At 33.4% G+C, this 22,793-nt stretch overlaps 1 protein-coding gene across 5 annotated transcripts in view; it reads right to left on the bottom strand.

Moving 5' to 3' along the window:
* Positions 1-370: 370 nt before the first annotated feature.
* Positions 371-22,793, bottom strand: part of LOC128871640 (5'-AMP-activated protein kinase subunit gamma-1-like) — a 48,680-nt gene continuing 26,257 nt past the window's right edge. For 4 of the 5 annotated variants that reach the window (XM_054113537.1, XM_054113540.1, XM_054113538.1 and 1 more), the window contains 4 exons: positions 4,867-5,157; positions 4,609-4,787; positions 3,259-3,462; positions 371-1,974 (listed from right to left, as the gene is read on the bottom strand). In XM_054113537.1, coding sequence (XP_053969512.1) covers positions 1,204-1,974; positions 3,259-3,462; positions 4,609-4,787; positions 4,867-5,157 — 1,445 coding nt within the window. In that variant the 3' untranslated portion in view covers positions 371-1,203. Of the gene's footprint in view, positions 1,975-3,258; positions 3,463-4,608; positions 4,788-4,866; positions 5,158-7,625; positions 8,481-22,793 lie in introns of those variants that run through there. The other variant, XM_054113541.1, reaches the window with a different exon arrangement.

Below are 22,793 nucleotides of genomic sequence, written 5' to 3'. Positions count from 1 at the left end.
CCATCTTTGTTTTTGTATTTAAATTTTCTTTTATTTGCTTGTTTGTTGTTTTGTTATTTTGTTGTAGTAAAAATTGTATAACATTTCTCTTTCTACTAATTGTAATATGTACGAGCGCATGTGCCTGTTGCTGCATTCTACTCGTCGTACTCATTTTCCCCAACGCGCTCATTACTTCCCCTACTAAAACTATGCTTTGTTTGTATGGTGCATTTTGTTGCCGCCTTTATTGGTATGAAATCTTTGTTTCTGTATTTTGTTTGCAATTAAAACACTTTTATTAGTTTTCGTTTTTAATTAGTATTTTTGTATTGTAAGCTGATTTGGTAGTTTGCTATACCTTTTAATTAAAATTTAATTTTATATTTACCTTTCCATAACAGTGTGTGTGTGTGTGTATGAATTTGTATGTGTAGTAGTTGTTAGTTACAAATGTCACAGTTATTTGTATGCAGTTATTCACACGCCCAGTTTCCTTTGTCTCACTTTCCTCTCTTATCATGGCGAATATTAACTTACAGTTAGCAGCTAATGCATTATACTGTACCTTCTTCAGATGATTTACATTTAACATAATTTCTAATAATTTGTTAAATTTTCATGATTTTCTATTTTACAAGCAGACTCTTTTACTTTTATTTTAATTTTTATTTTTTTATTTTTTCTTTAGCTTTATTTTATTTTGCGTTGCTGTTTACCAATAATTTCTACTTAAATTACAAAACTATTTTTCTTTGTTTAAATATAAGAATTTGTAAAGCTCGTTTAAAAGCTTGCTTATTACACCTGCTTTTACTCTTGTTTAACGAGTGTGAGTGTGCCTCTGTATTCGTTTGATGCAACTTTCGATATACATACAAAAGTTTTTGCATTGCCCCACTCGCATGAGCGCCAGCGACTCACTGTCGCTTCCTTTGAAGTTTTTACACACATTTTATCTACAATCTTAAACACTCTAGTCGAACATTATGTTATTTCGTTTCTTAGTTTTTCTTTTTGTTTTTTTTTTGCATTTTGTTTTTTTTTTGTTTGGTTTGTTTGTTTTGTTTTGTTTTGTAAGGCTTTGAAGCATTTATAGCAACAATCAAGTTTATCAAATCTTTTGTTTGTAATTTGCTGACTAAAAAACGCATACTTAAAATATGTATGTATGTATGTATATGTTTGTAGCTTGAAATATGTATATGTATATATATTATAAATTTATTCACTAACAAGCGCCATTTCACGCGCCGTCCTTGTGGGCATACCACCCAATGCTGAGGCTGCCGACGCGGCTGTTTCCAATTCTGTGTCCTCGTCCGTCGTCGCGCCAAGCGATTTCTTTCGATCGACATATTGCCCAGTTACCACATCATCATCATTGTCACCATCTGCATCAGCATCGATGTCGGCATCTGGCACGCCATCATCTCCAGGATCTTCTTCCGCCTCGGCGGCAAAGGACACTTCAGCGGGATTACTATCACCATTCTGCTTTTGTGTTGAGGCATCAATATCCACATTCGACTCACGACGTTTGCCGGACGTGGTGACGTTTGCCGCGTCGAATTCTTTTCCTATTTGAGGCGCTGGCGCCGTTATCACCACGGCTGGCTCTTCCTCGGGTATATCTTCAATAATACTACGACTGCCCGATGATTTTGTATCGGCGTCTTCGTCATCGGACGATTTACGTCGCAAAACAGGATCTGAGGCGCGTAGCGAGTTCTCAGAGATGCCCAAACCTTCGCCACTGGGGCGTAATACCAGGTACAACAGTATATCGGATAGTGAAATAATGCCAATCACTTTCTGATTTTCATCAACAACGACCAAACGATGAACTTCGGCGCGTACAATGCGTTCCATAATTGTGTAGAGTGTTTCGTCTAATCGGCACTTGTGCACACCTTCGAACCATTCGTTGCGGTGTTCGTTTGCTTTGCGCAGGGACACATCCAAATCGTTGTAGGTCTTCTCGGCGGCCAAATTCTGCAATGAAATGGAAAGTTAGAAAGAGTGAGTATACGGACGTGTAGAATAAGTTGCAAAGATTTTTCATTTGTCAGTTTTTATTTTATTTTTTATTTATATTACATGAGAATTAATTATGTAAGTAAATAATAAATCCTCTAAAGAATAAGATAAGAATAAGAATTCTCTAAGACTGCTACGATATTGACATTTTAACAATTTTCTTTAAACTGAAGCTGACAGGGAAGCTCCAATGTGATTTGGGTTGCTGACTGGTTACCAAACTGATTACCTGACATAACCAAAAACCATAAACCAGAAATATAGGGGCATAGGGGCAGTAAACAAACAGACAAGCAATGGAGCTCGTCATAAAGCTCAAAATAAAGATGTCCATCACTCAAAATAATTTTTTTATTTAGTAAAAAATGTAAAATGGAGGTGGATTGGCGTATTCTACGCAAAGATAAAAAATGCATAGCCTGAAAGGCACTGGAGTGGAATACTCCTCTTGCGAATGCTGGTCGCAAACCTAGTAGACCAAAGGAAACCTGGAGGCGAATAGTCTGTAGTGAAGCTAGAAGTCTCGGGAAGAGCTGGAGCGAATTGCTACGAATATTGCTAAGAATCGCAAAAGATGGCGCGCATGCGTGGTTGATGCTTTGAGTCACACAAGGAATTGAGGACCGGGAGTAGAAGAAGAATGTATATAATAGGATGGTCCAAAACATTTTTTTGATGCTACTCCTGATATGTTCTATGGCTAAATAAAATTCCACACCATTTTGTTTTTTTTTAATGTAATATTTACCCGTGCCGCCAACCCTTTGAAAATTACTACTGAACAATCTATTTTTGGCCAAGTAGCGGGTAATTTTCTAGAAGTTTAAGTTACTTAATCACCCTCGACTGCTTTGATCAGTTGTTATTATATCCCATAAGAAACAAATCAATTCTATATGAGCGATAATGCACTTCTTTCTGTTATTTACTACAGTTACAGCTGACCCTCTATCAAAAGAGTAAATACTACTGCTTGAACGATACGCCGAAAATGCAAGTAAAACTAAGTATGGAGGAGTATGAATGTATATATGTTGAACCCTTCCCTTTACCTGCATCAATTGCACATCTATAAGAAAAATGGTAAATATTTTTCTGAAATCCTTAATTTTAATCTTTCCATTTGATTACTTTTAGTATTTCTATTTTCTTATCTTACTTTTAGTATATTATTTTCTTAAACTATGCTTTTCAAGCAGCAAAAAAGGGTTTAGTTTAATTATTGTTTTAAATACTTACAATCACATCGAATTTCGCGTAAATATCCACTAGCCGTCCTTCCGAATCTACTAGCGGTAAAGCTGACACTCGTCGCTCCACAAATTTTTTCAACGCCATTATAATGCTTGTGTTCTCGTCCGCAGTCTCAATGTTGTCGTATGTGCCGATCCTTAAATCACGTAGGGTTTTCTGCATATACGAGGGCTTTGGTAATTCGTTAATCTAGAAAAATTAAATGAAAAGTGTTGATTCGAATGTTTTTTAATAAAAAAAAATTCAAGTTTCTGAATTTGGTTTTGAATAGTTGAAAAATAAACATACACTTAAAAGAAAAAAAAAAACATCTACAGTAAATGGTATATAACTGTAGGTTCTTTCGTTAAAACATCAGATACTCCACGAGACGGAATTGCATCCTCTTCGCGTGACAGAAGTAGACTTGAAGTAGAAGACTTTGAAGAAAATGGTCACACCGTTACGGTTACTGGAGACCGTTATTTGAAAATGCTGAAAGAATTTTTCTATCCAGAACTACGCCGAAAGAGAATTCCTTTCAACTCTGTGTGGTTTCAACAAGATGGGGCAACGTCTCACATAGCCCACACTGTTATGACAGAGTTGCGACGAAAATTTCCCAATAAACTGATTTCAAGAAACTCCGAATTTCGTTGGCCCCCCAGGTCGCCTGACCTTACTGCACCTGACTTTTTCTTGTAGGGTTTATGTAAACAAGAAGTTTATAAAACAAAGCCAACCAATTTGGATGAACTAAAACAATCCATTCGGGCAACAATTGCGGCTATTCCTGTCGCAACTCTCAAAGCAGCAATGAACAACTTTTTACTAAGATGCCGCACTTGTGTCAACGAGCATGGGGGGCATTTAAATTCAATTATTTTTAAAACTAGTTAAGCTACATTTAATAAAATTTAATGACCTTCAACTTGAAAAAAAAATAAATGAATTCCATACACTAAAAACAAGTTATTTGAGTTTCTTAATGTAGCAAAATTCATCAGCCACCCTGTATGATCCGAAAATGCTTTTAAAATTCTTTTAAGCCTTGAGATATGCTATTAAAATGTTTTTACAGTGCGTTTAATAATTCCAGCACAGATACTTGTTTAAAAGCTTTGACCATTTATTTGGCTCTTATTTAATTTTAATATGTTTTTAAGAAAAGTTAGTTCATTCTCGTACAAAAACCAAATAAAAAAAAATAAAAAATGGAGGTGCGTTTGTAATTAAATTTAAAGTTTTTATCGCTATTGAAAATCCGTATTTGAACCCAAAACTTAAATTTAATCGATCACTTTTCATATCTATAAAAACTATTTACTACACACTCGTATTCCTTAGCATACTTACATATAAGAAGAGGAACCTTAGTATGCGTTTATGCGTTAATATGTACAAAACATTGCCCGTCGCCGGATCAATGACCGGCAATCGATGTATACGATTGTGTATGAGAATTTTAATGGCATCATAGAGTGAAGCATCCGGACCGATGCTAACCAATGGCATAACTTGATTGTGCAACACACCTGTAGATGCGTAAACAGAAATAAAAAAGAAAAATATTAGAAATCTGTACTTATACGTCTATATACGTCGTACACTTACTTCGCCATGTGTCCAATTTGTGCTCCTCCAACTGTTCCATTGATGCATTCGGTGACTTATAATACATTTGTAGAATTTTTATGAAATCCGTTATGGTTAACATGCCAACAAATTGTTGTTTCTGTGAGTCCCAGAGTGGTGCTGCACGCACACCATTATACACGAGCGCATAGAAGGCCTTCTTCACCAGCAATTGTGTATCGAAAACAACCAGTTTAGCGGAGGTTGGTATCAGGTCATAGCACTTATGGAAACGGAAGAATTTCACGAAAATCTGTGAGTCGTCTTCTTCTGCAAGAAATAAATAAGAAAATGTATATAATTAATCGACGTGGATAAGTAGTATTTGCAGCAATAAAGGAGTATAAATAGTATGAAAGTATTTACAGTTAGCAGAAATGTTACATATACAGAAATGGTCAATAAAAAATACACCATAATTGGACCAGTTTTGAATAATTTTCTTTTCTTTAATTTTAAGTTTTCTTTAATTTTAATTAACTTATAAAATCAAAACAAAAAAAAATAAAAAAAATAAATAAATGCCGAGCATTCATAAAATGGCCACAAAAATCAACGAGAAAAAGTTTGAAATTTTCATGAAAATTTGTGGAGCTTTTTTAGATTTATATGTTATTTTTTGTCGTATGAACTATATATGTATTTATAAAAAAAAAATAGTTAAAATAAAATAAAAAAAAAACCTAATTGTTGTATTTATTATTATGTACTATTTGGTTACTAAAAAATGGCCAACAGAAATCGTATATTTCGTATATAATGGGTGTTTTTAGGCGTTTAAAATTGGGAAATATTTAGTATAATGTATATCGCTTTGAAAAAAAAGGTTAAAAGGGGGGATAGAGGGGTATATCCCCATCCTAAAACTGAAAACCGAGCCTGCCGGAGGCTTATAGTTTTTAAGTAATTTAATGTTAAAGTTCTGTAATTTAGCGAAAAGTTGGTGTTGCCATACACCTGAAATAAAAATGAGATTCGTATGCAGGGATGTTCAGTGGAAGGTTCATTGTAAAACTGCAGTATTTTTGGCTGTAATTTAAAATTGAGAAATATTTTTGAAAATAAAAACATACAACTCATCGAAACTTAAAAACAATGATATTAAGTGTATCACAAAAAATAATAAAGTAATTAAAAGCCAAAAATTACGGTTTATAAGTGTATTCTATTGCTTCAATCAGTTTTACAAACGGGTCCTCATGCATACAACTTTTTTTTGCATGGGCGGCCTTCGGCCCCGCTTCAAAAAAATAACCCTCATCAGTCCCACTCCGGATACGCAATCCACAGTATTTCTGCGTAGAACTCCTTTTGGCGTGGGCGACCTTCGGCCGCGCTTAAAAAAAATAGCCCTCATCAGTCCCACTCCGGCTACGCAATCCACAGTATTTTTGCGTAGAACTCCTTTTCGTATTAAAACCATTGAACCCTAATTAAAACGTCATATGCGTGTATGTAGTAAGGAGGCACAATAACCCCCATCTCCATCATTAATACTAAACTGAAATACTTAATTTTTGGTTATATTTTTGTTTTCATTTGCAGGCATCCGGCAACACCATACAGTTGTCATTCCAATCTTCTTCTTATTCGCGTTTAAAATTGGAAAGTGATTGTATGGACAAATGCATTCTCATTCAATTTTAATAAAAATAATTCGAATATAAGGATAAAAATAAGTAAAAATACGCGTGTGAGTGTATATTTGGTGAATTTTAGTGAAGTGTTAAAAAATGTAGAGTGTAATGTGGCAAATTATAGTGAAGTTCCCGAGGGCATTTTGAAGGCAAATAATTACGAAATTATTATTTCCCGAATAATTTGGAGTTATAAAAAGTGTTCCTTAACACCTCACTAACATCTCCACCAAGTTTCATTAATAAAGACATGATAGTTTGCCAAAAATTGCCCAATAGGCATTATTCTAAATTCCAGCCTTAAAATTTTGCGCATAGTAGGATTGTGCTTGATTATCATTCGAGAGTTTGCAGAAGACCTTCATTACCATTTTCATAATTTTTTCGCCATTTTTCATACCACAATTTTCTTTTAAGATAAATAAAAAAAGGTATTTTGTAATAAAAAATATTAATATTTTATTATTATTAATTATAAGTATTAATATTTTTTTATATTTTATTAGAAAAGCCATTTTCAACATAAAAATGCTATTTATCCCATAAAATATTTGTCAGGAAACAAATACTTAGCTATTTTTTAACATTTAACAAAAATATTGAGACAATGAAATTATTTATTAACAAAAATAATGAAATGATCCGAATGATCATTCACAAAAATGTAAACAAATTTCAAATAATTATCATATTTTCAATTAAAAACTTCAGCAAACTTCTGGATATAAATTTCTATAATCAATACAATTTTAGTATAATAAAGTGAAAGTTTAAAGCTGCTCAAAAATCGCCTTGATTTGGGAATTTATTTTTTTGCGTACGATGTTGAGCCGTTCACTTCATATAAAATAGTTCCGAATATGTGCCGTAAGAAAATAAAGTGACTAATTATGTGAGCAAAACTGTACATTTCAGCAACATAAAAAATACTATTTTATAAAACCTCTCTCATATGCCTTATTTACTATTAGTTTGCTTTTGTTTTAATAACAATTTTTAACACACCCTCACTCAACAAATATTTGAATGTAAGAACCTTTGTATACACACATAACATTCGTTTATTTATTTTGAGTTTGTATTCCATTCACACTCTCCCACCTGTTTTGAGTAACTGTCCCAAGCACTTTTTCCACTTTTCGGACACAGTTTCAAACTCCTTTATGCTATCTAGCGGATAGTATTGCTGTGCCCACCAAAGATCCGTGGACTTTGAACCACCACCGAGTTCCAGACGTCCGGCATGATTGGAATAGAAATGAAGTTGTAACATGCGGGCGAGAGTCGCAGACGTGTGCCCGAATGTATACCCAACAACGGTGAATTATGTATCAGCAACAATTGCTGTTGTTGCTGAGTAGATGTTGCTTTTGGCCAGTGTAGAATAGAGAAATGTTGCGCCTTAGTTGCGCAACAATGTTGCCAACGCGTTGATTTACAACAGACTTTGTTGATGCTCCGAATGCTTGGCTTGCCGACTGCTGCTGGTGATATTGTGGTTTTTGTAGGCCAAAATTATATTGTATTAAATAGCGCATCACCGTTGTTGTTGTTTGTTAAAATTTTGGAACTCCTTCAATATGATTACAACTTTAATGAATGGCTTTTCGTTAAACTGTGTTTTTTTAGCTCACTAAATTTTTTGTGTTTTTCATGTATGCACTTAGAGACACTTAGTTGTGATCAGTTGTAGCACTTATTTGTCACTAAATAGAATTTGTTGGAATATGCAAAATTTGTATACATATACATATATTATTCCTTCGAGTGGCTGGGTTTATTACTAATAAATTGTTTATGTTATATTCTCCCTGCGCTTTAACTAAAGCCGAAAATGCTTTGCATATGTATGTATATTTTTCACTCGACGCTGCTGCATAGGCATCAATTTCTTGTTTGTTTTTTCCTTTATGTACATATGTTTTTAATAGATATTATGACCCATTCGAGCGGCTCCGATTCGTAGCTAAATTAAAGCTCACATTGTAAAGCAATTAACAAGAAAAACTAGATCACTTTTGTTTTGGGATGTTGCCGGTTCCTCTTCAATAGTTTTACATGGTTTTACAAAGCAACGAGAAAAAAATACAAAAACCAAAAAAAAAAGAACAAAAAATAAAAATAAAAAAAGAAATACAATTAATTAAATAAAAAATTAAAAAAAAAAACTATTTATCGGCTCATCTCCCAACATGCCACAGACAACAAAGCCACGAAATAGATAAATAAAACTGCTTTCGCTCTTTTGCAATGCAACATACAATAAATTTATTATAATATGTATGGTGATGGCACTCGCGAACTATACACATACATTTGCACATACACGTATTTAATTACACACTCGTGCCAACACACATTTTTGTTTATAATTATCACCAATGTGTCTGTGATTGGGGCTTGGCGCATAAACCGAAAGCGTTTGTCAGAATTAACAATAAACTCTTTGAAAGCGCAGCAACATTGTAACAACAAAAAAAAACACTCTTTAATTTTTTTTCAAACGTTTTTGTATTGCTTTTTCTGCTCACCGCTTGCGCATTACGCAAAGTCCAATGAAAATTAGCTGCAATTTTGTAATTTATTTTAACAATGTGCACCTTGACAAAATGAAAATGAGTACGACTAGTCGCATATGGCACGCGAGCAATAAAGACATCACCTACCTAACTGCCCACAAACACCATTGCGCTCAAGCGCAGCGAACTAATGCAATGGGCGGTGCAATGCAATCATTGCGAAAAAATAAACAACGAACGAAATCGAGTAAATCGGAAAATCTACACTTTATAAATTCATAGAAAAAAAATTGTTAGGCTATAAATTTTGTCATTAAGGTGCCGAAAATGAGTAAAATCTAACCTCGTTTTAGAAGAAAAAATATTTGAACGAAAAATTGCAATATAAATTGTTAAGAAAAAATTTTTTGATTCGTAAAAGCGAAACATTTTTTCTCTTAAATTATCATATACAAGCATGAATTATGTACACTAGTATCAAACAAGAGAAAAAAGCGTCTTGCAACTTTTTAAGCTGTATGGAGCTATTTTTATGTCTGCCTCTACGGTATTTTTCCTATTTGTTTGGTATTAAACTTTTTCTTTCATTACCATTACTATGCGCTACATAGTCATGGAGGCATAACTGGGTTATTTGTTGGAATTTAAGCTAATGTATTGAGCAGTAGCTGTAAAAGTGAAATACAAGGTGGCACAAAATTAATCACCCTATCGGAAGATTTATAATTTTCGCAAATGCACGTCAAACAGATTTGACATTTGTGAGCCAATCAGCTGTGCAGTATACAAACAGACCAGCAATGGAGCGCGTAAAGATCAAATAAAGGTTTCTGTCGCTCAGAATCATTCTTTTTCTTAAGCAAACAAGTTACTCAAAAACCAAATTGGTCATCTTGTGTTATAAAAAAGAAAATATATGAAAAAGGCCAAACGCCGACTAATTACGACTATATTAACCTCCGCGCACTACTGGAATAAATCATCAAGCGGATAACATCTAAACCTGCTATGTCCGCAGGCGTAGCATGCCAAGATGGCTCAATTTTAGTCACGCAAGTAGCAGTACAGCTAAGGAGAAAATGCCTCGCTGATTCCACTTCATCCTCCAAACAGGCAGATGCTGCAAAGGGGACTCGAAGTAATGCCAAGCCTTACCTCACAAACACAATATTCGAGAACTACGACTTTGCTAGCCTTAGGAAGATTTCACGACCTTGCAAGTTGTTGTATTTGCCCAGCGCTCGCTAATCTGACGCAAAGTTAGTCAGTCTGTCCAAGAGCATACCACATGTAGCCAAACGTGTCCCTATGTCTCATTTCGCCGGAAAACTACCTCACGGGTGCCGTGTCTAGCAAGCTCAACAGCCTAGTAGTTTCCTGCCAAGCCCCCATCACCACGTACTCATACGAGCTTAATATGATATTCAGGTTGGCACAGCTTTTAAGGTTATTATTAAAAAATCATGAAATCTCCGTTATAATTTAGAACAATTTTGGCACTTATTAACAGGTGTTTTCTTTTTTTTTTGTAAATATTGAATGCGGCAGCTCTGTGATTGAAATCAGCTGATCTCGATCCGAAAGGTGGTTAAGGCAGTCGCAAACTTATTGTGAAAAAGCAGCTCATAAAAACCATCCATCCTTCAGTGGCGGACCAGCTATTTGTAGTCACGTACCATAAATGGTGGAGAGTCTCGACTGAATACCTAGTAATGGATATATGCGGCAGATGGTAGGGCATATATGCGGCAGATGATGCGGCACAGGATGGGCAAAAAATACTAGTTCGCGGCAAAAATGCTGACTGGAATGCATAAATTTGGAAAAAGAAAACATTCAAAACTGCTAAAGATGTCTCAGAGTACCGTCTGGGAGTACCGATAATCAAGGGTTTAGGTGAGTTGGATAGGCTCCTTAAAGAAGTTTGATGGCTGTTGCCTAAAAATAACTTAAAAAGTAATTATCAAAGCATGGCATGTAAAACAGTAGTGCGCGCATTTTTTAAGATCCCATACTTATGTATGTGTATGTCCATATGTGCATATATATACTTATATACAATATTATATATGTATATGTTTATGCCCATGCTAATTTCGCACGTGTAATTAATTTCTTGTCAACCAAATACATAAATATTTGTCTTATTTGAATGCTGAAAAGTTGCAGAATATAAATCTCCTCGAATCCTAGTGATTTTAATTAAGTGCTTGGTTGCTCATAATATTCGAAAAAAAACATCAGCTGAAAACTATGCGGGTACAAGCGTTGCATCAACATTTTTTGAATTGTTCGCGTTTAGGAATTTTAATTACGATTGTTAATTAAGTTTGGTTGTAGTTCGATTCGCAATTCTCATTTCCTAATTTCAAATGCTTCTTTTTATAATTTTTTTTCAAGACATTTACTTGCAAATAACCACAAAACGTAAACCACCAGGTGCTTGCGTCAATTTGCATTAAACAAAATATATCATATTTAAAAACAATATTTTCAAATAAATTTACATCTGCCACCACCACTGCACTGTACTAGCCACTAACCTATTTTAAAACAAATATACATCCTAATTAAACGTACGATTTAATTAATTTCGCTGGCAGCACACGGCCATGCGGTTTTCTGGCCATCGCTAAGTAAATTAGGCAAATAGTTTTGAAACATTTATTTTGGCAATTGAAAGCCAAAGAGAATCCCCCGGCAATGAAAACCAGACGAAAATATACATAGGTATACATACATACATACATACATGTATATTTGCATGTATGGTAGATACCCGAGTGTATGAAAGTTCAAGCGCACTGCGCCAAGTTTTTTGCATTCATTAGACGTCTAGAAATTTCGTAAATAATATACTATTTGTGCATACATGCATACAGACACACACACAAATTTACCACCCTTGTGTTAAATGTAATATTTTTGGCGAAGCTATCAAAATTATTTCAATTAACTACCAATTTAGATTTGACGCGCTAATTACATGCACATTGAAACTTCTGCGGCTATTTTTGGGTTGCTTAATAAATCAAATACGTATGTATGTATGTTTGTGTGTACAGGTACAAGTAGTCAAATGCGTTTGTACGTGTCTACTTTTCGGTCTCGGCCTCGGGTTCGTAACTCATGGTGTACATCAAATATTAACCCCTTGTACGGATTTATTTGAGAAAATATTTGCATGTGGAAGGGATTTAATTTTTGGTTGCTTGGAGTATTGTGTAAAAGCAGTGCGTTTAACGTAAGAATTCGTGCATTTCTAAAATATTAGTGACATACTATACATATGTACAGGGTGGGCCATATAGCGTTTGCTTTTTGAACCACCTATTTTTTTGAGAATGGTAATGTGTTCATAATTTACTTAAAGGTTTGACATTTACGAAATGGGACGCTATACGCTTGAACAAAATTGGGAAATATTGAAAACCTATTTCCAAAGTGGTGAGTCTTCTTCTTCTTCCGTGGTTACAGTAAATGGCGAGCATTACCGTTACATGCTCAACGAGTTTTTGTTTCCAAAAATTGAACAGGATGACATGGACGACATTTGGTTTCAACAGGACGGTGCAACTTGTCACACTGCCAAAGTTACACTCGAACTTTTGGCTACCGTTTTTGAATTCCGACATCAATTGGCCGCCTCGGAGCTGTGATTTAAGCCCGTTGGACTATTTTTGTGGGGAGCCGTTAAGAACAAATGCTATGCGAACCATCCAGAGACGATTGATGCTTTAAAACACGAAATCGAAGTTGCCATTCATAAAATTGGAGCCCAAACAATCGAAAATGTGCTTAAAAATTCGGTTGATCGAATGGCCTATCCTAATCCTTTCAAATACGAAACGCAATTTACAGCGTACATTGTACGCCAACGCTCGTTTGCTCGAACATGTGGTATTTACAATAATGACAATACTTCTTTGAACAAGTTTGATCGTGTGAACGCAAAGGCCGATGCTAATTTCATTCAATGCTGCTTTTTGTTCAATGATTAGATTTGAGCCGAAGACATTAGATCATACGTGTTGACTGAGCTGAACTACGCGTTCGCCTGCATGAGCTGACTGCACTTGACCAAATATTTTGGTTCAATTGACTGAATGTGAATGGCCTACTGTATAGCCAGTCGTGGCAGTCATTTGAACGATATTATTTTTTATTCATAAATGACAATGTTCAATTTCAAAATAAAGAAAAAAGTTTGAAAAAATATTGATAGTTTTTTTATATAGCCGATTCAAAAAGCAAATTTTACATGGCCCACCCTATATTACTATAGCATAGACAGACGGTGGCGTGAGTCGGGATTATCGTTAATTCGGCATTATTTCAGAAATTAAGTGCAACTAATGCGGATTAACAACTGGACTTAATTTACATAATTTAAGCGGAAGAGAGGAGTTTTCGATAGCAACATTGCCGAAAAATAACAGTTAAAATCTGTTGTGAATGAAAAATTATGAAAATTTTAAAGAGAAGAACAACAAGTATTAGGGCAGTTGAATCCGTATTTGTTGCCTGTGGTTCATTTTTTACTGACAAAACTATAAAATAAGCAAATCAGCTGTTCACTAATCGGTGTAACAACTGTCAGTCCCACTAAAATTTTCATCAGAATTAACGCTGTGCCGGTAATCACAGAAAACAGAATTGAAAAACAACAACACAATCCGCTCCTAGGCCAAACAAATCCCTGGCGAGTCTCAGAGGTGAAATGTGCCCAAAGGGTTAGTTGGTTAAAAGTGTTTTTCTAATAGCGGTCGCCTCCAATATATTTTTGCTCAAAATTAATCATCCAATTAATCAATACTGCTGTACGGATGCGAAACGTGTAATGGAGCACCAAAAGATATACAGAAAGTACAAGTGTTTGTCAATAATAAAAAAACTAAATCATCAAAATCCTCTAGCCGAAAACAATAACAAATGACAACCTGTGGCACTTGACTTAACACAAATTGGAGAACGTAAGTGGAATTGGATTGGCCATATGCTACGCAAACGACCCGACGAAATTGCTAATCTAGCCATGACATGGAACCCACAAGGCAGCAGACGTAGAGGAAGACCAGCTCATACCTGGCGAAGGTAGCTGGAAATCGAGTAGGAGAATGAGATCAAAACTCATGCAAATGACAGAGCAGCTTGGAAAAAACTTGTTTGGCCCTTTGCTCCTTAACGAACGATAGGAACTTTTATATATTTACATATGTATATAACAAAAAGCAAATTATTAATAAAAGAGACCATGAGGTTTAAGTGCAAACCACAAACAAATCTAATAAATCTATTAATAGTGGTAAGTAAATGAAGCTGTACTTTGCATTCTTTGCATTGCCAGGTTAGTGCCCTTAATTTTGTCTGTGAAACAAACGAGGGACCTTACCTGAGGGCGTTTGTTTGATTCAGTTTATGGAATTTACTCAGGAAAGTGCGCTCAATTTTTCGCCCTATACTGAAATTATTTGTTCTGTTTCAATTGATACAAATTACTCTCAAATAAACCAAAATTAACATGTTAAATATTGCCTCTATCTCAATGACATATCAGAACGTCATATGCGATTTGGCTAAGTAAATGCATGACGCTCTCATACGTCAAATGCACCCAAAGGGTTAAACTATTTTCCAAAAGTTGTTAGCTACGAGTATTTATTTCTATTAGAGTATACCTATGAACATACTTGTAGTCTGTAGTTGGTGTTTCTGCCTATTTTTAGTAAATAAAATATGGAAATTGTAAGCTTTGTGAATCCTTTTAAAAATTCACATTAACCTTTGAATACAACTTTTTTTATGTTCCTAAGTACTTATAATATATTATTTGGCTTTTGATATTGCCATAATTTTTTTGCCATTTTTTATTTGAACTCTAAATTTTATTTTTATTATCCTAACACAACAACAATGAAGTTATTTCATATTTTAATATTATTTAAGTAGCAGTGCCTTGGCCTGTATGCTTGTGCGCGGCTTGTCGGATATTAACTGCGAGTGGTTGGTTTATGAAATTTATTCGTATGAAGAGACCACAAATACGAGAAAAGGCTAATATTTAGGCACACGCGCCACAGCAGCTACTATCAAATATATTAATATATAAATGCAAGAAAATAGGCCAATAAAACGTGGGCGATAATAAATTAAAGGGGATAATTACTTAAAAAATGAGTTTTATCTACACCAGTGTGCACAATAATAGCAGCGCAAAACTTTATTTTTTATTTATTTTTTATTAAATTTGTTTTTCCTTGTTCACTCCTCTTCGGGAGCATAGGACCTCGACAAAACTCAGTCTTGCGTTGGTTTCGTTAATCTATTTTTATTTCTGGCAAGGCAGGTGTTTAGCTTGCCGCTACCAGTCCTAAGTAGTGGGAAAGCCCACCTGCCGTCGTTCCCACGACAGTCGGTTCTACGTTACCGGAACGACCCGGATTTATATCCGGCCAAGGACTGTCACTTCAGCAGCATTCCCCATATATGTATGTAAGCACCTGTCGTCGCTTGAGAACAACGTCTTCTTAGTGCTTGGAGCGCCATCTGTGTTTCACATTTTTCTGGCAGAAAGATCGCACAGATGGGACTTTGCTAAATTTCGTGTGTCTGCGCTATTACCGCGGTCGCCCGCTTCCTCTGGCTGGTGCCACTGATGCAATGTGTAACTGTTTTTCTTTGTTTGTTTTAGCAGCCACAATGCAAATAATGCGCAGACTATTGTGCGGGAGTGAGGATGGAAAGGGCAAGTTTTTGGGGTTGTTTAGATACAGGAAAAGTAGGTAAATTTGGAAAAGTGCGAGGTCCGTGCTATGCTAGACTACCGAGGCCGAATTTTTATGCAATATTTTATTTTTATTTTTTTATAAGAATATATATAGTTTTTAAAACAATAAAAACTATATAACTCAAATTTTGAAACTTTCTAAATATTAAAAAAAAATTTAATTTTCATAAAAATTTCAAATTTTTAATTTGATAAAAATTTCAAATTTTTTATGCGGATTTTTTATTAAAATTATGTACAAAGCTTGAAACTTTAAGTAACGCGGATTTTATTGAAGTGTGCACTATAATAAATCAATAATTAAATAAAAAATTAATAAAGTCAAAGCTTTGCAATATGTCGCGGTGCTTTTATTGTGAACTCAAGTGTAATAATAAAAATAAAAATAAAACATAAAAATTAAAATAGTAAATAGTACGAAGCAAATAAATAAATAAGTACAGAATTAAAGAAAACGTAAAAAATTAATCGTGCCTCAATAAATTATATAAAACACGAAAAAGTGGAGGCAAAGTCAATTTCTTTTTTCTTTTAACGACCACCGGATACTTTCAAAGCGTTTTAATATCCACATTAGCGCTACGGCTATGCTGATGCATTCTTGTGGGTGTATAAGTATAAACAAAATTGAGCGCAATCAACACCGCAGTTACAACAAAAGTAAAGCTGCGCTAACCGTAAAAGAGAGGAAAAAAGAAACAGACAAAAAGTAACAAAAAGAATGTGTTGCCAAAAACACGCCCACTACTTGGCATGGCGTGGGTGGTAGGCAATGAGTCTAGCTAGGAAAAACGACAACAACTACAATACTTAAACATGTATGTGTGCTTTACACATACATAGATAAATTTAAGAAGACAGAAGACAGAAGTAATAGATACTTTTAATCAGGAAAAATGATTGAGCATCTTAAATTTGTGGTTCCACATTGAACTAAATAAAATAAAATTTTAGTAAAAATAACAAAACGACGCATATATCCTTAAAAGTTGCTTAGGCTGGGCTTCCTCTCCAATTTGTGGTCTGTGTCTTACTGTTTTCCTACAAATGGTGGACCTAGAATTTTAAACCGCCTCAGCAAGGAAAATACTATCGTTATTTTTATGACAGAAATGTATTCGGAGGATTGCCATTGTCTGTTGAAGGTCGCCAGCAGTTAGAAAAAGTTACTGGCTTATCATTTTTGTTCTTACACGACACTTTTTTCATATGTAGAAAATGCACAACACCGCCTGCTAAAAAAGTTATTAAAAATCAACGATATTTTTTTGCTACTTCATACCTGCATTTTATTCCACTAAAATTTAATAAGCCATGAAACTGTATACAAATAATGTGACTGGAAATTCTAATTCAAAATCGTGAAATTGGGATGCAAACTTTGTGCATTTTTTTTAATTTTTGCATAAAATTCGAAAATTTGTATACAAAAATAATGAACATTAAAAAAATAAAAAAAATAGTCGAAACTGGTCAAAATGTTGACGTGCTTTCGTTTTGTCGCAGGGTGTAAATAGTGCCATGAAAAAGCTCCTCATAAAAATATTTGCCATTCGGAGTCGGCTTAAAACTGTAGGTCCCTCCATTTGTAGAACAACATCAAGACGCACACCACAAATAGGAGAAGGAGCTCGGCCAAACACCCAAAAAGGGTGTACGCGCCAATTATATATACATATACATATATATTATAGTGAGAATGAAGAAACTTCCCCTCAATAAAATTCAAGAGAAGTCACAAAGTAAATTATTTGCGATCATTTGCGGAGCTGTTCTTCTTAGTGTTTTGCACAGAAATTTGCATCCTTTCAAAAGTTATACTATGAATACGCATTCGTTGTCTATTTCAGATGGTGGTGTTACCCGAAAAGATCTCTGCTATTTAACTGACGCCAATCGAAAATGGAGTTTTGTACTTTTTTTTAATAATAAACTAAGTAAAAGAAATGCAAATAAATTCATCTGTTCGCATATTTTATAGAAACAAATACCCCTCGGCAGGCAATGTCAAACCCCCGAGTGTATTTCTGCCATGAAAAATCGCCTCATAAAAAACAATCTCCTCATAAATGGATTAAAACTGTAGGCCCCTCTAATTGTGGAACAACATCAAGACAGGCACCACAAATCGGAGGAGGAGCTCGGTCAAACACCTAACAGAAGTGTACGCGCCAATTATTTATTTATTTTTTTAATTTTAATTATTACTCTTAATTATTTATTTTTAATGCAATGAGGACAACGATGTGATATGCGCGGTGATGCCATACTGAGTGTAACTGAAGAATTCAAATTTAAAAATTCAAATGCCTTAACAAATTGACGTTAAATAAAAAAAAATAGAGCTGACTTTCCCTTTCTCATATGGCGATGTTAAAAATGAAATCTAGTGTTAAAAAATTTTTCAATACTTTGCAATTTTTAATTAAATTTATTTTTTCTTTTCTTTAATATATATCTTATATGCTTTTTCGTTTTTAGCTCTGACATACTTTTTAGTACCGCACTGAATATTTGCTTTTTCTTAATTTTTGTTCGACTTTTTTTCTCTGCTTTTGCATATATTAACCCTAAGGTGAAGGTTATTTTTGTCGTTTGTTTTATTTTTTATTGTAATTGAAATTTTTTAAATTCTTCAATTTTTGGTGAAAAAGCACACAGCGTGCAGTTCAATGTACCTCAATTAAAGCAATTAGTTAGACAAGCATTTGAATAACTAATATGCGGTTTTGTTTTTGTTTTTTTTGAAAACTGTTCCTTTCACGATTGCTTGCCTGCGACTAGCAATGGAAATTTTTTTACAATTGGGCTTATTTTCATGATTTTCTAAAACAAACCATGTAGATATTTTTTTTTGTTAAATTTTTTTAAATTGTTTTAAATTTTTTTTATAATTTGTTTTATATTACTATATTTTATTTTTATATTTTAAATTTTAAATTTAATTTTTTTAATATATATTTTTCTATTGTTTTAATTTTTTTAATATTTGTTTATGTTTTTATTTTTTTAGCGCTTATTAAGCTATACTTTGCAGAAAAAATGCTTTTAATAGTAACCGAAAGCATATCGGAACGCTTGGGCACACACACATTTTTTTAACATATCGCACCGCTAAATTTGCTTGGTTAACATTTTCACTTTTTATATTTTTTTGTTAATTTCCTACACTTCAAGTGTTGCTAGTCAACATTAGTTTTTTATTCTCTTTAACTTTTACTTTAACTTATATGTACATATATTCGTATTCAAAGTTCGCATCATTTGCACATTTACGCATCATCGACACCGTCGCTGTCAACGCTTAACCGTTCATCACCATTTCACCGTACTTTCTTCGCTCCGTTAAATGTAATTGCCTTACATTTATTTACCGAAAAGATTCGTTCTAATCGTCTCGAAATTTTATCACAAACTGACGAATAAATCGCAAAGCTTGTTGTTGTGCGCAAATTTTCATGATCATTCTACATTTCTATACATACTATTTTCATTTCACTAAATCTTCTCTCACAACGCCACTGCCCACCACAACGGCAACGGGGAAAAATCATAGACATCGATTTTAAATAAGCTGGATGTGAGGAAAAATGTGAAGCAACTAATCGCCGAAATAAAATAAGAGGGGCCCCTCAGCACTCAAAGTGTCTGAATTGAGAATTCTACTACAGAATTTTCTCACGAAAAATAATACAAAGTTTTCTATGCTAACTGAGAAAACAAAAATTATGAAATTTTCGAACTCATTAGCACAGCGCAGAATAAAAGAGCTTTTTTCGCACAAAAAATATAATAATAAACACTTTTGAGTAGTACAAGCGCATACAAACAAATTCATTAGAGAACTTGGGCAATGAGCTCGAAATGTTTCAGAGAGCGACTTTCGATGCAATGCAATGTTTTAGTTAAAAAAAAGCCGGGTAATTAGTCAAATGTAAAGGAAAAGAAGCATTAAATGCAAGTTGGAAAAAAGAAAAGTGAAAAAATATATATGTATGTATGTGTTCAAATACATTTTGGCATTTGGCACTGGCACCATTTATTGGTGGGAACTATGCACATACATACATCTTCTGTACTGCATCTAAATGAATAAGTATGCACCTATATGCAATTAATTAACGCCAATATTTATTGCATCGAGAATGCTGTAGTAGTATAAAAGAAATAATTCTCCCTAAAAGGAACACCTTTGGCGTTAGGCAAAATAAATGAGTTGCCATATGTGTGCAAATGGTCACTATCAGTCGCTAAGTATTCTTAGAAATACATAAATAAATAGAAATTTATGCATACATACATACATATATGCACTAAAAATGTGCATGCATTAGGGAGTGCCCTTATTATATTATTAGTTTTATTATACGTTACCGAAATTTTACGAGCTCTTCTCTTCTTATTTATTCAACACTGACAGTATGATAATGGATTTTCAATAGTCTAATTTAACAATATTTTCCATTGATCTTGATGAGATATATATTGGAAAAGTAAAAAAATATATTTATTAGGGCAGTTCGCAATTAAATGCAAACGATCTATGATCATGGCATTTGAAAATTATGATGACAAAATATGTAATATCATATATAATATTATATGTAGAACTATGGTCAAACTAATCGAGTACAGTTTTGACAATTTTCTTGTTGTAAAAATTACAAAAATTCATTAATTAAAAAATCAAAAAATTTTTGTACGCAATATTTATATTATATTTAGTATGTATATATCCTATTTTTCACAAATAAAGGGGCCTACAGTTTTATGCCGCCTCCAAATGGCAGATAGTTCTTTGTGACGAGCATTTTCATGGCTGAAATACACTTGGAAGCTTGCCATTACCTACTGAAAAAACTTTATAGATATTTAGGAGTTTAAAAATTACTCACAAAATTGTTTGAATGTTGTGAGAAAACATGGAGATGCGCTGTCATAGCATTGGATTGAATGCCGCGACCGCTATTAGCAACAACTGTTTCTGTAATTTGGTGTTCCGTGTCCGCGGTTTCGAACCCGGTAGTCACGCACCAACCCATTCGGCGAATTTTCAAACTTTTTATCAAAATAAAAAAAAAAAAAAAAATTGGTACACACCTACTAAAGTTTAGTGCAATTAAATGTAAGTTCGCGGTGACTCAAAGTTCTCGTTGATTTTAGATAATTTTTTCCTTGACGGTTGCGCATTTTACCCATGGAAACAGACTTTGCTGCACTCGTTATATGGAGAAAAAAACGCAAAAGATTATTTTACTAAAATCTAATGGGCTACGGACTGCGTATCCAATTTTTGCTGAGTTCTTACAAATCTTCCAGAAAGTTCTAAATTTTGGTTTATATGATATTTGTTGTAGAATGAGCTATAATTTTATAAAAAATTTATGAAATTAAAAAAAAGTGGTCAAAACTGGTCAAAATATCGCGATTATATTATTTTGAACATAAGTGAACATTTTATTTTAGTTATTTATTTTATTTTATTTATTAAATAGAAAATAAAACTACTCTAGAATTAATGTAAACGCGCATAAAGATCAAAATAAAGATTTCGATCACTCAAAATCACTTTTTTATTTAGTAAAAAAATTATTAAAAACAAAGTTGCATCCAAAAGACAAAGCTACACGGTAAAAATCTAGCGATCGCCGCACTTTCTCTAAAACAGCGTCAGTCTTGTTATTCAATAGCGCCACCTCGTACATCGATAATATTATATTCTAAATTTAAAATAAAAGAGAAATTTCAAAATTTAAAATACAATATTTTCTAGGCAAGGCTGCCAAAATCTTTGAATATTTGTGATAATTTTGCTAAAATTCAACTGAGCGCTATTGAAAAAAAAGAAAAAAAATGGTCCCGATTACGTTCTGCTTATACGCGGAATGTCCTAATACACACACACACATATCTGCATATACATATGTCCATGTGTAAATATAAAATATTGGTATGATACATAAAAACATATGCCAATCAGAGCAATTGAATCAGCTGAAACAATGAGAGAGGTGTGTCAGGGCCATATTTGTTGTGCGTTTTCAAAATCCACGCTAATTAATTTCAAATACAGATATGACATGCAATCGGATTGCTATATGATAATGCGCCAACTGATCGACAAGACAAGAGTAATGTCATTTAGCGCACACTGTAAATTGAAACACTCCTATAATACAGAGGTTTGGTGCGGCTAGGTAAGTTTTCGGTAACAGAAAATTTTCTGGCAGCGAAGGAATTTAAAGATAGTCGCAATACAAATTTTACGAACTGCTTCACGTCGGAGATATGTTTCGGACGTATTTTACAAAGTCCCTACTTATGCATAAGGGTATTTTTTTTAATATTTTTATTTATTGTATTTTTTGCTATATTTTTATTTTTTCTTTGTTTTATTGAAGTATCCTTTATAAATAATATTTTTATTTTATTTTAGGTAAACGTTTTTTAATTACAAATTTTTTTATTTTGTATATATATTTTTTTTCTTGTTATTTATTAATTTTTTTTTGTTTTTGCTTGTTTTTTTTTTAATTTAAATTTTTTTTGTATTTTTTTTTTGCTTGTGTTTTTAATTTTATTTTTTATTATTATTATTTTTTTTTTTAATAAAAAAGCAGCCTGAAGTCACTCAAGTTTGATTTCACTTTACTTAATGTTTGATTTTTTCAATACGGTATACTTTTTAGGCAAATAACATAAACGTCATATCATTCATTACAGTTAAGTAGGTTGGCTGGCCTCGCCTTCCAGTAGGCAGGCAGCACATATTCGTCAGGATAACAAAGTAGACCAAAAGTCAATAAAATTTTTGTCGTTAATTTAAAGTATGTTTCAAAATGGAAAAAAAATTAAATGAAAATATTTTTCATATTCATAAGAAATACCTCATTAAAACAAACAAAGAAATACATGAATAATAAATAAATAAATGAATACGTGAATAAAAAAAATAAAAATATA

The sequence above is a fragment of the Anastrepha ludens genome, chromosome 2 (assembly GCF_028408465.1).
Source record: "Anastrepha ludens isolate Willacy chromosome 2, idAnaLude1.1, whole genome shotgun sequence".
NCBI lineage: Eukaryota > Metazoa > Arthropoda > Insecta > Diptera > Tephritidae > Anastrepha > Anastrepha ludens.
This window is presented reverse-complemented; position numbering and strand designations above follow the sequence as displayed.